Below are 18,826 nucleotides of genomic sequence, written 5' to 3'. Positions count from 1 at the left end.
AATTGCAAGAACCACACGGTGTGAGCAAAACGTGACTTCTTGGCAACAGACCTCAGCATGGCAAGACCAAAGTCATAATCCAAAAATCCAAAATTATATTTCCCACTCTTTTATGTATATGTCCCTTTGTCTCCTATAGGTTCAAAAGACTGAATGCTTATTTGTGATAATCAAGGAATTCAACAGTATTTATCGCGCCTTCACCTCGTACAACACTGTAATAAACACAAGCTATTTCACTATTCCGCGGGCTGTTTCAGTACTAGCCCTCAAATATTTTCCTTACCTCGTGGTCAGTGAAAGATACAGAACGTTGCATTATAGAGCAAGAATTGTGGGACATTCACAGATGAGTATGGGGGATGCGGATGAAGCTACAACAAATTAATGAGAAAATCTCAAAATACAGATTTCTCCACTAGAAATTCAGTTTTTTGACAGTGTTATCCTACAAATGTCACCACTTTTTCTTTTTTTTCTTTTAATGTTCTACATCGAAAGATACTTTTCAGAAGTATTCTCTGGTAAGGAGTAGTAAAGTATTTCAGTCTAGAAATTTATGTTCACCTCCGAGATCTTAAGAAATCATATTACTAGAATATTTTACCTCCTTCTGCTTCTGTGAAGTCCCAACTTACCATATCTGTGCTAAAACAGGCTGAGGTAACCCAGATTGAAAAAAAAAGTTTCTAGCTTGATCACCTGTAAATTAAATGGAAAAAGTTTTAGAAAAAACAGCTGACAGAGAAGAAATCTTCTTAGGCAAAATTGCAAACAAAGGAGACTAGTAATTCTGCAAATACTGACTTAAATATACGATAAAAGCCAAATGGTAAGTCTCTAGGCAACAGTAAAATGAACCCATCAGATTCACTGACGAATTCACTGACTTTAGAACTTAACACTTTAAAAATTCATCTCAAAAAACAGCCTATCATGCGCATGGGTAGACTGTCCACTTTAATCAATCAGCTATTAAGTAAGAGAGGAACAGCTACACATATGACAAAGCACATCTATGGGAACCCTCAACTGATGACCCATACTTCTACTTTTTTAAGTTTTCTGCTACTCCTAATACCTACACTTCAAACTGTCAGTGCTTTGACTACACTAATGGGGAAAAAGTGACAATGATTACAAGATTCACATCAACAACTAAGAATTAATAATTTAAAGAGAATTGTGATACACACACACACACACACATACACACACACACACAAACAAGTCCCCAGGAAATCTAGATCCCATTTTCTCTAAAGCTATCTCCTAAAGAATAACCAAACGGAAAAGATAATAGAAAAGTCAGGGGCACCTGGGAGGGCTCAGTCGGTTTAGCAACGGACTCTTGGTTTCAGCTGGGGTCATGATCTTGGGGTCCTGGGATCAGCCCCCACGTCAGGCTCAGTGCTCAGCGCAGAGTCTGCTTGTCCCACTCCCTCCTCCTCTCACCACCCTCCCTCATCAGCATGCGCTCGCTCACTCTCTCTCTCACAAATGAATAAATAAATAAATAAATCCTCAAAAAAAAAAAAAAAAAAGGCAAAGTACAAAAGGAACTTTAGGGATACAGCAATAAGAGAATTCTGTGTTTTGTTTTGTTTTAATATTCAGAATCTGTTCATTTATTTACATTTCCCAAACCAGTTCAAGATCAGAATTAAAGAAGCATTTTAGCTCAAGGACCACAGTCCATTGGTTTACTACCTAAAGAATGTGGTCCACTGACCTTTACCAATTCCCATCAGTGATATGTCCAAAACAAGTGGCCTGACATCCATGAAGGGATGGAAACAGGTTTGAATGCAGTATAGGAAAAGCGACCGATAAAATACAGGCTCAAGGCTAAGGCAGATGTCTCCCTGGGTCATATGTACCCACCTTAGCTCTGCGTAATAGATTTTCCACAGATCTATGCATTACCGATAAGTAAAAATATAAAAATACTGATTCCAATTACCAGTAATAAATCCAGATATTGGCTTTAAACTATGGAACTGTTGATCATGCTTTGCTCTTTCCTCTACAGTTATGGCCCAGATATCCAGGCTGCCTATAACCCAAAGAAAAGACAAATTATTCAATGCAAAAAGAATAACAAAGTGCTCACATGTACTATTTCCCTAGTACTTTCAGATTCTTTTGTTATGTTATCAATTCCTTGATTAATTAACACCTGTTGGTCCTTGGAAGTTATATATATAAGTTAGAAGATAAAGTTAGAAAATTAAAAGTAAAACAGACCAAAATAAGAAAGATACTGGCACAAATTCTTTTTTTAAAAAACTTGTCGATAATCTTATAGTTAGGAGGAGAGTATAGAGACATAAGTTAATAGCCATTTATTTACGTAAACTCAAGCAACAAACCAATTTAAAATTATATTCTCAGGTGTTTTAAATGTCACAGGAGAAAGTTATGAATGAAGCAGAGTTTCACAATTCGTATCACAGGTGAGTCCATGAAAATCTTTTTAGAGTCACAAAAATATTGAAATACTGGATTGTAGTGATGATTACACAACTCTATAAAGTTACTAAAAGTCACTTAACTGTACAGTTTAAACTGGTGAATTTTATGGTATGTGAACTATACCTCAATAAAGATGTGTAATGGGTATCCTGTAAAATGGGTATCCTGGGAAAGGGAAAGGCAAACCAAAGAGAATGGGATTTGGGTTCTCCTGCAGTTTCAGTTCTAAGACTAACCAGATGTCCCCTCACTTCTGAGATCTTCCTCGCTTTCATCCTAAGCCTCCTCAGTGTCATCAAAATAATTTTAGATTACGTAGATGGAAGACCTTCAAAAGTTCAGATACTCCCCGAAAAGGTGGCAACAGGCAGTGTGGTATGTTTCATACAAAATGCGAATGTGACCAGCACAAAAGCAAAATGTCTGAATGTCACACCTCCCCTCTCTACGTTGTCTGGTCAGACAGTGACAGGAAGGGTGGATTCAGTCAGTTGCTGGAAATGTATTTACTGGCTGCCTCGTACGTGCCAGGCACTGTGTCGGACATCAGAGACACCACAGCGTCTGAAACAGAGAGCATCTCTTTACTCAGAGGCCTCGTAATCCCACAACTTCTACTGCCCTGTTGAAATTCGTCCCTAGAATGATAAACTAAAGCAAAAGCAAAAACGCAGCAAAACAACAAAACACAAACCTGCTCAGTAACTAAAAAGAGGGACAAAAATAAAACAATAATGCTCATGGCTGTGGAAAGTTTGCAGGGTTCTGTACTGGAATTCCACAGGGACTTCAAAAGATGTTAAATCAGAGGGTGGTGATCTGTGCCTCACTCTCCTCATGACTGGAGTAGACAGTTGCCAAAAGGCAGCCATAATAACGGCACCCTCTCTTTAAAAAAAAAAAAAAACTTGGCCAGTAAGCACAACTAGTATTTAACACTTCCATCATAATATTAGGAAAAAATACCTGAAAAAAAAAACATTTTATGCAGATTTATATGTTTTAAGCAGATGGAGGTAAAACAAACAAAAATGTCCTGCTTCCAATTCAGGCTTCGGGAAAAGTAGAGAATAAATGACTCAGTCACTTCAACAAATACAATGTGAAGAGAAAACAGTGAAAGGCAGAGGAGACACGTGAACTGAGAGCAATGTCTGGACCCTAATTTGAACCGACAAACCATAACAAAAAAAGGTCTGAAGACCATCAGGGAAATCCTAACACTGACTTGACAGCTGAGGATATTAAAGAATTACTGTGAATTTTGTAGGTATGACAATGGTATCATAGTTATGTCTTTAAGAGTGTTCACATCTCCCAGAAACACATGCTAACATATTTGTGGGTGAAATGAAATGGTGCCTGGGAGTTGCTTCCAAGGAATCCAGATGAAACAAATTAAAAAACAGGGTTCAGAGGGGCGCCTAGCTGGCTCAGTCAGTCAAGCATCTGCCTTGGACTCAGGTCATGATCCCGGGGTCCTGGGGGTTCCTAGAATCGAGCCCCGAGTCAAGCTCCTTGCTCTGCGGGGAGGCTGTTTCTCTCTCTGCTCCTCCCTCCTGCATGTTCTCTCTCTCTATCCCTCTCTCAAATAAATAATCTCTTAAAAAAGGGGGGGGGATGCTTAGGGTGCCTGCCTGGCTCACTCCGTAGAGCATGCAACTCTTGATCTCAGGGTCACTGGGCATGAAGCCTACTTAAAAAAAAAGAATAAAGGAAGGAAGGAAGGGGGAAGGAAGGGGGGAAGGAAGGAAGGAAAGAAAGAAAGAAAGAAAAAGGTCTCGAATATATTAAAAAAGGAAAATCTTTGAACTTACCTCCAAAAGGTGTTGGAAACTGAGCCATGGTTCTGTCGCTTTTACCTTGCTAATCGACGCCTGTAATTGAAATACAACATTTAAGTTTCTGAAATCTTCATTTCCTATTTACTTACGAACACACTAACATGCTGTCTTTAATGACCAGACACTGAGAGCAGTGCCAGCGCTAGGGAACAGCTCTACAAATCTAAGTCAGAACCGAGGGGTTCATTCATTCATTCATTGTCTGCACCTTCTTAGCGCCAGGTACCATGACAGGCACTGGGGACCGTTGATACAAGACTCTCCGGAAACAAGAGGCTTTCAGACTGGTGAGTGACACTATTAGCTCATGACAGCCTGTTAGATCACTACTGCTGTATTTCTTACTCTTTAAATACGTGCGTTTCTGCGCCATCTACATATACCAGCCCATCTGCCTGGTGGTTTGAACAGTGGCTTCTTTAAATGAGCACGTAGTACAGGCTGCACGCTGTTGTAGGTGCCTTACAGCCCCTGTGCCTTCATCGTCACAACCCTACGAGACACAAGGTATTTCCATCCCCTTACTGCAGAGGAGGAAAATGAGAATGAGATAAAGTGATTTGAGCAACATCACACATTTGGTGGCGGAGCTGGACTTGAGCAGGCCCAGCAAACCCCACAGCCTGTGTTCCATCCCTGAACAACACTGTCGGCCAATTTTACGAAAGGCCGTAAACAATGCATACGGTACTAACGTCTGTCCAGAATACCAAATATCAACCCAATGCTCCAAAATCCCCATGAGGCATTACTCGTTCATGAACAGCCAATGTAAAACCAACCCCATCTTCTTACCCAACAAAAAAAAATCCAAAAGTAATGAGTATCATCCTTACACTTAACAACATGGTAGATGCACACAGTTAAAAATGAGTACTAAATATTCATACACTGAACAATTTAGATCCATTTCGATTGATAGTCTCCTGCCCTGATACTCTTCAATTTCATATTCTAATCTGTCCGTGGATTTTTTTTTCCAATTATCACATTTTTAAACTTCCAAGAGCTCTTTCTTGTTCTCAACTCTTTATTCCTACCATGCTGTCTTTTCTTTTAATGGACACATCATCTTTTACTCTCCTGTTTTGTTTTGTTTTTTTTTTTTACCGGGGGAGGGGAGTGGGGAGGGAGTATTTTTCTTTTTCATTTTTTTCTGTTTCCTTCATCATTTGATTCCTTTTCTGTTTGTTGGCTGATTGTTTTGGGTCTTTCTCACTTTTGAGGCTTTCCTCATATATCTGGTGATCCCTGGCTGCTCCTTCATATTTACGAGTAAGGCACTAAAAAAAAATGGGCATGGATGGGCTTCTGCGTACTATGTGGTCAGATGTGCCCAGTCACATTTCATTGAGAGACTTCCAAACATCAGCATGCAGAGGTCTCTTTGCTGAAACTGCTTACTTTTCCCAGAGAGAAGTATACAGGAGGATGCTGGGTTTGGGGGAGGAACAGACAAGAAAGGAAGATGTGAAGGGGCCTACACTTCCATGTGTATACGAGCACATGCGCTGTTTATCTTCAGCCTCCAGCTTCACCCTTCTGGTCAGCACTGTCTCTGGTTCTAGGAAAAATGGGACTGAAGAAGTCACCTGTCTGCTGGGGATGCAGGAGAAGACATACCAAAAGATCTCAATATAAGAAAAAAACCAAAAGATTTTTAAAGAACTTCCATGTCACAGCTGTAAAACTGACCTCTGTTTTTGACCCCTACCAAACACTCTGAAGCCTGTTCAAGACATTCCTGGGGCCAGCTGTCTTGTCCCCCTTCTTTATCGGCCCTCTGTAGGCACTTGGTTGCACCTTTCTCTGAACTCAGTTACCATTCCATTCACTCTCTGATTCCAGAAAATTCTTAAAAACTTTTGCTCACTGTCTTCTCCACTGTTATCTTTCTCCCTGTGAGTTAACAGCTGCTATGCTTCCTTTGTGATCACTGCAGACTTTATGGAAGAAGAAGAGAAAACATATGTGGTCAAGCAGCGTATTTAAGTCGGGGGGGGGGGGTCCTCTGGCTCTAGTTCTGAAGTAGATTACTTCTCACTGCCAGTTCTCTTTAGAAACTATAACTGCTATTCTCTTCTTCCACTATTTCTCACTCAATGCACTGTGTACGGAAGCTTGATAATTTTCCAAAAAATTTTTGTAAGATTTTATTTATTTATTTGAGAGAAAGAAAGAGAGTGGGAGGAGGAACAGAGGAAGAGGGACAAGCAGACTCCCCGCTGAGCATGGAGCCTGACTTGGGGCTTAATCCCAGGATCCTGAGATCATGACCTGAGCCAAAATCAAGAGTCGGACTCTCAACTGACAGAGCCACCCAGGCGCCCTGATAATTTTCCAGAAAATTTTAATGTCTTTCATCTCACTTCATCTTCATAACACTCTTTAAACTGACAGATCATACCTGCTTTTTGTTGAGCTTTACAAAAGCAGTAAGCTCTTAGTTTTAAAACCATAGTAAGGCAAGTATTTCATATACATAACATGAGAAAACATTCTGTTCTGTTCTACTTCCCTTCTTTACTATTTATTGCAAAATAAAGAAAAGTAATTGATTTATTGATCTTCTTGGTACCCAGCCACTTTACCACATTTTCTTATTGGTGCTAAGTGTCTCAAGATGAGTCTTTCCAGTATTCTAGATCCCTCTCTGGGAACAAGGAATTTAAGCTTACATTTTATGTCCAAACCAATAAAGCTAAGCTATACAATACCTGGGACAGCAGGAACTTTTATATTGCCCCTGACTTTCATGCTGATGGTTTTGGTATTTCATAACCAATGAAACAGGTTAGGAATAGTTATGTTCACTATTGTGTTTTGGTAAATAGCTTTCCCCACATTTGGCAGTTTCCTTTTATTCTCAGTTGATTTAAAATTTTCATTAGAAATGGCTGCTAAATTTGTTCAGAGTTTTTTTTTTTTATTATTTAATAAGTTGATCATGTATTTCTTTTTTAAGTAGCATACTAAATTATAGTGATATATTTCCTAATACAAATTATCCTAGAATTTATGCAATAAACCCAACTCAGATATGCATGTTACTCTTTTACTACATAACTAGATCCAATTTGCTCATATTTTCTTCAGAATTTCTGCTTAAGAAAATGTTATGCATAATTCTATGCAACACAGAATCGAGAGAAAATGGATATATTTCTACCTTACTATAAATTTCCACAATGATCTTTTAAAAAGGTATAATACATTTAATAGACCAAGAAATAAATGGAAATGTAAAGATTTAACAGTAAAAAGATCCAAAGAAAAAAATAATTTTAGGGGTGTGTTTGAACTAACCTTCAAGGAACAAATAATTCCTTTTACTAAAACCATTCCACAGGGGAGCCTGGGTGGCTTAGTTGGTTAAGCATCTGCCTTAGGCTCAGGTAGTGATCTTGGATTCCCAGGATCTAGCCCCACAATGGGCTCCCTGCTCAGCAGGGAGTTTGCTTCTCCCTCTGCCCCTCACCCAACTTGTGTTCTCACTCTCTGTCTCTCTCGCAAATAAATAAATAAAATCTTTTAAAAACTAAAAACTAAAACCATTCCACAGAGAAAGATCAACTAGTCCTCAATTCAGATTATGAAATTAGCATCATCAATACTAAACTATAATCATGAAAGCATAGACTATTATCACTTTCCTGTAGATATAATTATATACCTCACTTTAAATCTTTTACAGCTATTTTGAGAGACTCACAGTCGGACAAAGTAGAACAACTCCTATGGTCCAAAGTATATTTTAATCATCAGCAGCTCCTTGGCAAAGCATTTAAGAGTATTTGCTGTTCACCACCCTTCCTAGAATTCAGGAAATAATTCCCCACCCTCTGTGAACCTCTTCCGCAAAAGCTTTCACCTATTAAGAGCAAAGCTGGACAAAATTTGTCTTCTGACCCTTCTAACCTCCCTCTGACTCCCCTTTATCTCACATCCATTAGTGACAAAGGAATGCACTGCAACCCCAGCCTGTGTCCTGCACTTGTAAACTAATGCCCTTCTGTCTCTTTCCTCCTAGTTAAAGCCCTGCTCCCTAACTGTCACTGGTCTCAGCGAGAGATGGGGAAGGAATGGACCAAATAAAAACTAAGCCACTTTGAGGTATGAAGATGTACCTTCCAGACTTATTTACTAACACAGAAGTCCAAATGCTGGTTTAAGGATAAGATCGGAATAGTCCCACATACATTTCTTTTAACCACAGGGACTTCAAATACCATTCACGACTAGGTTCTCCTCAGCTCCTAGGGAACCCCAGACAAAGGTAGTAACACAGAGATGAAGCAAACAGACCAAACCTTGCAATACCACCTTCTTTTCAGTTCTATGCTACACAGACAAACCATGGTGATAAAATCCTGGTTCAAGGTATTTTGTTCCTACTTTTATATATATTGGTTTACATATTATTATAATTTGAAAAAATAAAATAATTTATTTAAAAAAATATCACATACCCAAGATTTCGAAATGTCAAAAACCAGAGTTCTAGTTTGGCTAAAATAGTATATGCCCACTACAGTCCCTCTGTTCCACTTAAAACTAAAAACGGGGCAAAACTTTAAAAAGTAGGGGCACCTGGGTGGCTCAGTCGTTAGGCGTCTGCCTTCAGCTCAGGGCATGATCCTGGCATTCTGGGATCGAGCCCCACATCAGGCTCCTCCGCTGGAAGCCTGCATCTTCCTCTCCCACTCCCCCTGTTTGTGTTCCCTCTCTCGCTGGCTGTCTCTATCTCTGTCAAATGAATAAATAAAATCTTTAAAAAAAAAAACTTTAAAAAGTAACTCCCTGAGGACAATAAGAAAAAAAAGTAGACAGATCTTAGAAGAGAGTCAAAACCGGGGCACCTGGGTGGCTCAGTCGTTAAGCGTCTGCCTTCAGCTCAGGTCATGATCCCAGAGTCCTGGCATCGAGCCCCATGTCCAGCTCCCTGCTTCTCCCTCTCCCACTCCCCCTGCTTGTGTTCCCTCTCTCGCTGTCTCTCTCTGTCAAATAAATAAAATCTTTAAAAAAAAAAAAAAAAGAATAAGAATAAGAAGAGAGTCAAAAGCTACCCCCATTTTTGTTCACTTTTCTTTAGCAGCTCTGACCCAAGGGTGGGCCCAGACACGGAGTTAACACAGTGAAGCGGAGGACAAAGAGTAAAACTCTGATAGAAACCCAGTCTTTGTGGCCAAAAGAACAAATAAAAATGGCCTTTATGGGCACCAGAGTGTAAGGATCACATATTTCTAAAAAATGAACTCACACAAGACTCGGGCTCACACCTGAGCTGCAGGACAAAACAAAAGGAGCCCAGCAAAAAAGTCCTGAAAACTGATCTGACAATGGAACCTGTGTGTGCAGAGAGCACACAGAACTTGTAGTTTGAACCTAATCAGGATGAACACCTGCTAAAACAAACAACGGCATTGTGCAGCGGATTAACACAGCGCCCAGAACCTAACGAGAAATTCACAACATCCAGGATGTAATCCAGAAGTACTCGACATATAAAGAACTAGGAAAATCTCACAAATTCTCAAAGAAAGGAAAGCCTGTAATCAACAGATCCCAAATCCTAGATGATACAAACAGTGAAATTATCACAAAGACTTTTTAGAGCAGCTACTATCCCGATGTTCCATGAGGTAAAGGTAAACACAAATGAAATAACTGAAAATACGCAAGGTCTCAGCAGAGGAGAAAAAACTAGTTTGAAAAGAATCAAATGGAAACTTTAGAGAGAAACTTAGACCTTCAAGAATGAAGGAAGAGCAACAAATGGTAAATATCTGGGTAAATATAAAATTATATTCTTTCTATAATTTTCCTTAAGATATGCAGACTGTTGAAAGAAAATATTGTAATACTGTCTACTATGGCTTTCAATGTATATAAATGTAATACCTATGACAACCTTAATATAAAGGTCCATGGGGTAAAAGTAAGGGACTTACATGGTTGCAAGATTTCCGCATTTTATTTGAAGTAATATGATATTACCTATAAGGAGACTATGAAAGTTAGATAAATACATTTAATCCCTGGAGCGACTACTTAGAAAAATAAAAATAAAAAACAAAGGAATATAGCCCAAAAGTCAACAGATAAATGAAAATAGAATGTTAAAAATTACTCAAATAATTTTAAAAAGGCAGAAAAAGAGGAGTAGAAGAACAAAAAACAGGACAAGCAATAAGATGGCAGATCTATTTCTAACATACCAATAATTACATTAAATGTTAATGGTCTAAATACTAAAGAAGATGATAGCTGAGGGAAAGAAAGCAATGTAAACAGGTGCGCCTGGGTGGCTCAGTCGTTAAGCATCTGCCTTCTGCTCAGGGCGTGATCCAGGTGTTCTGGGATCGAGCCCTACATCAGGCTCCTCCTCTGGAAGCCTGCTTCTTCCTCTCCCACTCCCCCTGCTTGTGTTCCCTCTCTTGCTGGCTGTCTCTCTGTCAAATGAATAAATAAAATCTTAAAAAAAAAAAAAAGCAATGTAAACAAGTAGAAGGAAGGAAATAATAAAAGATACAGGCATATATAAAAGAAAGTTTTTTTTTTAAAGATTTTATTTATCCATTTGACAGAGAGAGACAGCCAGCGAGAGAGGGAACACAAGCAGGGGGAGTGGAAGAGGAAGAAGCAGCCTCCCAGCAGAGCAGGGAGCCAGATGCGGGGCTTGATCCCAGGACCCTGGCAGACGCTTAATGACTGAGCCACCCAGGCACCCCTAAAAGAAAGCTTTTAAAAGACAGACAATAGAGAAAAATTAATGAAACCAAAATCTGGTTCCTTGAAAAAAAATAATAATAACCCTGAGACTGATTAAAAGAGAGAACAGAAAATCAGATCAGAATTACTGTTAATCCTAAACACATTAAAATGGTAAGAAATACTAAAAACTTTATGCCTACAAATTTGACAATGTGGATGAACACATTTCTTGGAAAATAAAACTTACTAAAATTGATTCAAGGAGAAACAGAATATCCATATATTCCTATGCTTATTAAAGGAACTGATTTTATTAATAGAACCCTTACCAGAAAAGAAAACTGCATTCTCAGATGGTTTCATTGGTGAATTCTATCAAACATTCAAGGAAAAAATACAAAAACTATGCAAACTTTTTCAAACAGAGGGATCAGTGCCCAATTCATGTTTTGAATTGCCAGAATAAATGACAGATATTACCTCCAAAAAATTATAAGACAAGATCCTAAGGAATATAGATGCCAAAATCGTTAAGAAGGTATTAAAAATTTAATCTTAATAATATACAAAAAGGATAATAAAACATGACCAAGTAGGGTTTATCCCAGAAATGCAAGATTTCTTACCATTTGATAATCAGTTAATGTAATTTACCATATCAAAAGAATAAAGCAAAAAACCCCAATATGATCATTTCAATAAATGTGGGAAAAAAGCTTTTGACAAAAATTCAAACCCAATAATGATAAAAACTCACAGAAAACTAGGATTAGTAGGAAACTTCCTCAGATACAGGGCATCTATGAAAACCTACAGCTAACATCATAGTTAATGGCTTAAGACTGAATTTCTTCCCATGAGATAGAAAGAAGGCAGGGATATCTGCTTTTACCACTCCTATTTAACACTGTTCTGGAGGTTCTAGCCACTGAAATAAGGTAAGAAAAACAGAAAAATAATAGCTAAAAAGACTGTTAAAGAACAAAATGAAACTCTCCCTACTTACAGAAAACCCCAAGGAATCTACTAAATATATTAAGTAAATTGGGCAAATTCTGATTTTGCAAAGTGATGTAGCAAAATTGAAAGATAAAAGGTTAGTAACATATTAAAAAGCAACTGAATTCTCACATACTGGAAACAAATAATTGGAAAGTGAAATTAGACAATCAATCCCATTTACAGTAGTGCCAAAAAAGGTAAAAGTCCTAGGTATAAATTTAACAAAAGACATCCAGGGGTGCCTGGCTGGCTCAGCCTGTAAAGCTTGCAACTCTTGATCTCAGGGTCCTGAGTTCAAGCCCCACATTGGGTATAGAGCTTACTTTAAAAAGCAAACAAAGAAAAGACATCCAAGGCCTCCACACTGAACACTATAAAATACCAGGGGGGAGGGGATTAAAGAAGACCTCCATAAATGGAGAGATATACTAAGTTCATGGATTGGAAAATTTAATATTGTTAAAATGGCAATTCTCTCCAAATGGTTCTGTATATTCAATGCAATTCTAATCAAAACTGCAGCAGGCTTTTTAGTATAAACTAAATAAGCTCATATTAAATTTACATGGAAATGCAAAGGACCTAGAATAACCAGAGCAGTTTTTAAAAAGAACAAAATTGGAGGACTTACCCTACCTGATTTCAAGATTTACTATGAAGCAACAGTCATCAAGACCTTTGGAACTGGTGTACAGGGAGACATACCAGATCAATGGAGCAGAAAACAAGAGTTCAGAAATAGACTTAACACAAGCTTGGTGAATTCATTTTTAGTAAAGTAGCAAAGGCAGATCACTGGAGGGAAGAAAAGGCTTTTCAACAAACAGAAGTGGATCAACTGGATACCCATGTGGAAAAAAATTTAAAAACACTGATCCTAACTTCATATTATACACAAAAATTAACTCAAAATGAGTCAAAATTTTAAAATTTAAATTTGAACTAATTTAAAACCATACGGTTTAACATTAAAATTCTAAAAGAAGGGAGAACACCTTCATGACCCTGGGCTAGACAATAATGTCTTAGGGCACAAATAAGTATGATTTATTTACCAAAAAAACAGGGTGGGTGGGGGGTGGGCTTCATCAAAATTAAAAGTTAGCTCTTCAAAAGTACCATTAAAAAGACAAAAAGGCAAGCCATAAAGCAGGAAAAAAAAATTTGCAACACAATCATCAGACAAAGAAACTATATTCAGAATACATAAGGAACTCTTACAACTTAAAAATAAGAAGATACATTTGCCTATGGTTCACCATAGCTTGCTTATCCTGAATTGTAATTCTGCTATCTCCAAATAAGCACTTTTTTTAACTTAAAAAAAAAAAAGTCAAACAACTCAGTGAGGAAATGGTCAAAAGATGTGAACAGACACTTCACAAATTAATTTACAGAAACAGCCAACAAATACATGGAAAGATGCTCAACATTATGAGCCATTAGCAAAAAAAAATTTTTTTTTAAAGATTTTATTTATTTATTTGACAGAGACAGACAGCCAGTGAAAGAGAGAACACAAGCAGGGGGAGTGGGAGAGGAAGAAGCAGGCTCCTAGCGGAGGAGCCCGATGTGGGGCTCGATCCCATAATGCCGGGATCACGCCCTGAGCCGAAGGCAGACGCTTAACGACTGGGCCACCCAGCAACCCTGAGCCATTAGCAAAATTAAACTGCAATGACATGCCAATGTATTTCCACTGGGATGGTAAACCTGAAAAAGACTGACCATACCAAGTGCTAGCACGTACTGCTGACAGCAATGTAAGATGTCACAACGTCATGGAAAAATATACTTTTCTTAAAAAGTTGTGCAGGGGTGCTTGGGTGGCTCAAATGCTTATAAGTCTGACTCTTCATCTCAGCTGGAGTCTTGATCTCAGGGTCATGAATTCAAGCCCTGCACTGGGCTCCACACTAGGTGTGGAGACTACTTAAGAGGGGGGAAAAAGTTGTACAGATCCATTTGGATCTAGCCACTCTAAATATTTAGTTAAAAGAAATGAAAATTTATGTCCACACAAATATTTCTATACATTCATATCAGCTTCATTTTTAAGAGCCAGAACTAGAAACCCAAAAGTCAATCAACTGATGAATGGATAAGCAACTTACAAATAAAAAGGAACCAACTGGTGGTACAACCCTAACATGCACGAATGTCAAATTATTATCCTATGCAAAAAAAGCCAGGGGTGTGTGTGCGTGTACAGTATGACTCCATTTTTGTAAAAATTCTAGAAAATATAAACTAATCTATAGTGACAGAAAACCAGTCAGTACTTGCCAGGAGATGGGAGTAGAGGAAGGGACAGATTACAGAAGTACAAAGAAGCACAAGGAAACTTTGGGGAACGGTGATGTTTTCACAGGTACATGCATATGTCAAAACTGATCAAATAACACACACGTAGTTTAGTGTAGTTCAATTATATCTTGATAAAGTTGAAAAAAGTCACAAACCACAGGTACAAAATCCCCTATGAATAAAAGCCAAGAGTTCTGCAATCCTAGCAGCTTGATACAAATTAGAATATCTATGCTGACTATCATGTGAGAGAAGTACCCATTCCCAACAACTCCCAACAAGCATCTTATAATTAAAACAACAAAAAGGCAACTTTAAGCCCTATTTAAAAACTTACTTGAAGAGACAGAACAGATGATGAACAATAAGGCTTTTGAGCAACAATGTTTAATATAATTAAATGGCAGGTCTATAATTGTGATTATGAATCCTTAATAACATTATTTAGTAAGGATGACAGAGAAATTTTATTTTTAAAAAGTTTTTTTTTCTTTCTTTCTTTTTTTTTTTTTTTTAAAGATGTGGGGTGGGATGGGGCATGGTCTATGCTGAATGAAACCAAGATGCTTTACTAGAAAATAGGAAATACTCATCTTAATTTCACTATATCCAGCGTATTTTGTAATGAATGCCCTTTACTAAATACACAAAGACTAGTGGGTTTTCCAAATAACTTTATGACCAAATAATAAATACATGTAACAGCTATATTCTGATTTTCAATTTCACTGAAGTGGGGATAAAAATTTAGAAGTATAGAATAAAAACTAGGTATTCTTAAAAATGCCACCAATTAAAACCTGGTCCATCTCTGTAAACACAGATCAAATTCTGCATATACCCTAAGGCAGATTAAGTGAAAAAATATGAACAAAGTATCCTTAAGTATATAAACAAAATGTGAATACAATGTAAGAAAAGATATGAAGGCTCACAGAATCACCATTTGGTTTGTGTGAGGAAAATATATATACCCCTAGAGGCAAATTAGAAAGGCTTTTCAGGAAAAAATTAAAACTGCATTCACTGCATAACTCTAAAAATAAACTAAAATATATAGTTAAAACACAAATTTAGAATGATGAGAGAGACGTAAACTTCAGTCCCTCCATCTCTAAAGTAACAGCATTTGGCTAGATATTTTATGAAGGCCTCTTCATTCGTATTTCCAGAGCACAAATCCTTTTTAGATGTAGCCAAATTTTCAAATATTAAGATAACTGAAAAAGCAGTCATTTTTTTTTATTGTCATGTCTGAGCATTAGGGTATTTAATATTTTCACACGCATTTTTGATCAGATAATCATTCCTATTTAGATCTTACTTGAAAATAAGCCTTTATACCTTTTAAAGACTTCCTCTCCAAAGTCTTACTCATTTACTCAGGAAAAGATTTTCTTCCCATGGACAACATAAAGCAATATACTGACCCAACACATAAACGACAGGCTTGTGTCAGTAATTTTTATCTTCTTATTGGGGCATTTCAAGATTGTCTTAAAAGAGCTGATTTCTTAAATGCTTTTTTCATTCAAATGACATCATAAAGCTCTACTCCCAGAATCAGAGATAATGGTCTACACGTTACCCCAAAATTATGGAGTCGGCTTAGGTGAGGAATTATTAGTATGATCCTTGCTATTAAGAAGTTAACAGGGGCGCCTGAGTAGCTCAGTCAGTTAAGTATCTGACTCTTGGTTTTGCTCAGGTCGTGGTCTCAAGGTCGTGGGATGGATCCCCGCGTCAGACTCTGCACTCAACTCCAAGTCTACTTTGGATTTTCTCCCTTTCCCTCTGCCCGTCCTCACTCGCTTGCTCTAAAATAAATTTTAAAAAATCTTAAAAAAAAAAAAAATAAGTAGTTTACAATTGGGGCGCCTGGGTGCTCAGTTGGTTGAACATCTGACTCGATTTCGACTCAGGTCATGATCTCAAGGTCCTGGGATCGAATCCAATGTCAGGGTCTAGGCTCAATGGGGAGTCCACTGAGGTGTCTCTCTCCCTCCCTCTCCCTCTGCCTCTGCCCTTCGCCCCACTCACACACGTGCACACTCTCTCTCTAGTAAATAAATAAATCTTAAAAAAAAGTCTACAATTAACTCCTACAACTCAATAGCAAAAACACAAATAATTCAATTAAAAAATTAAGCAATCTACAGATTCAATGCAACCCCCATTAAAATATCAACAGCATTTTTCACAGAACTAGCACAAATAATACCAAAATTTGTATGGAACCATGAGAGACCCCAAATAGCCAAAACAATCTTAAGAAAGAAGAAGAAAACTGGAGGTATCATAATCCTCGATTTCAAGATATACTACAAAGCTGCAGTAATCAAAAAAGTATGGTACTGACAAAAAAAAAAAAAAAAAAAAAAGACACATAGATCAATAGAACAGAGAGCCCAGAAATAACCTCATACTTATATGGTCAATTAATCTACAACAAAGGAGGCAAGACTGGGGAAAAGACAGTCTCTTTAATAAATGGTGCTAGGAAAACTGGACAGCTACATACAAAAGAATGAAACTGGACCACTTTCTCACACCATACCCAAAAATATACTCAAAATGGATTAAAGACCTACATGTAACATCTGAAACCACAGAACTCCTAGAAAAACACATAGGCAGCAATCTCTCTGACGTCAGCCTTAGCAACATTTTTCTAGATATGTCTCCTCAGGCAAGGGAAACAAAAGCAAAAATAAACTGTTGGGACTACACCAGAATAAAAGGCTTTTGTACAGCACAGGAAACCAACAAAACGCAGGCAACCTACTGAATAGGAAGATATTAGCAAATGACATACCCAAAATATATTTTAAAAATATATATACAACTCAACACCAAAAAAATCTGATTAAAAAACGGGCAGAGGGTCTGAATACACATTTTCCTAAAGACATAAGACAGCCAACAGACACATGAAAAGATGTTCAACATTACTAATCATCAGAGAAACGCAAATCGAAAAAATGAGATATAACTTTATACCTGTCAGACTGACTGGAATCAAAAAGACAAATCACAAGTGTTGGTGAAGATGTGGATAAAAAGGAACGCTTCCGTACTGTTGGCAGAAATATAAACTGGTGCAGCCACTACAGAAAACAGTAAGGAGGTGCCGCAAAAAATTAAAAACAGACATACCGCATGATCTGTAATTCCACTTACTGGGTATTGACCCAGAGAAACTGAAAACACTAATTTGAAAAGACACACACCCTTGTATTTACAGCAGCATTATAATAGCCAAGATATGGAAGCAACCCAAATGTCCATCCACAGATGAATGGATAAAGAAGATGGGGGGTGTCTTACAAACACACACACACACACACACACACACACACACTGAAATATAATTCAGCCATAAAAAGAAATCCATTTATGATAACATGGATGGACCCTTGAGGACAATATGATAAGTGAACTAAGTCAAAGAAGGACAAATACCACATGACTTCCCCTGCATGTGGAATCTAAAAAAACAAATGAACAAACAAACTCTGTTAAATATAGAGAATAAATTGGTGTTTGCCAGAGGGAAGGTAGATGGGAGGGATGGGTATAATAGATAAAAGGGATTTAAAAGACACAAACTTCCAGGGGCGCCTGGGTGGCACAGCGGTTAAGCGTCTGCCTTCGGCTCAGGGCGTGATCCCGGCGTTATGGGATCGAGCCCCATATCGGGCTCCTCCGCTATGAGCCTGCTTCTCCCTCTCCCACTCCCCCTGCTTGTGTTCCCTCTCTCGCTGGCTGTCTCTATCTCTGTCAAATAAATAAATAAATAAATCTTTAAAAAAAAAAAAAAATAAAAAAAAAATAAAAGACACAAACTTCCAGTTATAAAACAAATACATCACAAAGATGAAAAGTATAGCATAGGGAATACAGTCAACAATACTGTAATAACATTGTATGATGACATGATGGTAATGACACTTATTGTGGGAAGCAATGAATAATGTATAGAGTTGTTGAATTAATATATTATACACCTGAAACTAATATGACATTGTATGTTAAAAACAACAAAAAATGGGCAAAGGACCTGAATAGGCATTTTTCCACGGAAGATATACAGATGGCCAACAGACATATGAAAAGATACTCAACCTCACTCATCATCAGGGATATGCAAATCAAAACCACATAAGATAGGACAGCTATTAACAAAAAGAGAAGAGAGAACAAATGTTAGCAAGGATGTGGAGAAGAGAGAACCTTTGTGCACTATTGGGGGGAATGTGAATTTGTAGATCCATTATGGCAAACATATGCAGTCTCCTCAAAAAATTGAAAACAGAACTAGTATTATAATCCAGCAATCCCACTACTGAGTATATACCCAAAGGAATGAAATCAGTGTCCCAAAGAGATGTATGAACTTCCATGTTTACTGCAGCATTATTCACAATAACCAAGATATGGGAAACAATCCAAACGTCTGTCAGTGGATAAATACAGAATGTGGT

The 18,826-nt window shown here is 37.7% G+C and overlaps 1 protein-coding gene across 5 annotated transcripts in view; it reads right to left on the bottom strand.

Moving 5' to 3' along the window:
• Positions 1-18,826, bottom strand: part of ITSN1 (intersectin 1) — a 214,813-nt gene that overhangs the window by 146,248 nt on the left and 49,739 nt on the right. For all 5 annotated transcript variants that reach the window (XM_045785563.2, XM_045785564.2, XM_087861773.1 and 2 more), the window contains 3 exons: positions 4,293-4,352; positions 1,964-2,056; positions 639-702 (listed from right to left, as the gene is read on the bottom strand). In XM_045785563.2, the coding sequence (XP_045641519.1) occupies positions 639-702; positions 1,964-2,056; positions 4,293-4,320 (185 nt within the window). In that variant the 5' untranslated portion in view covers positions 4,321-4,352. The remainder of the gene's footprint in view (positions 1-638; positions 703-1,963; positions 2,057-4,292; positions 4,353-18,826) is intronic.

This window comes from Ursus americanus, chromosome 4, assembly GCF_024610735.1.
Source record: "Ursus americanus isolate L20-20 chromosome 4, mUrsAme1.1.p, whole genome shotgun sequence".
Classification (NCBI taxonomy): Eukaryota; Metazoa; Chordata; class Mammalia; order Carnivora; family Ursidae; genus Ursus; species Ursus americanus.
The sequence above is the reverse complement of the archived record's forward strand: the minus strand, read 5'-3'. Positions and strand labels throughout refer to the sequence as shown.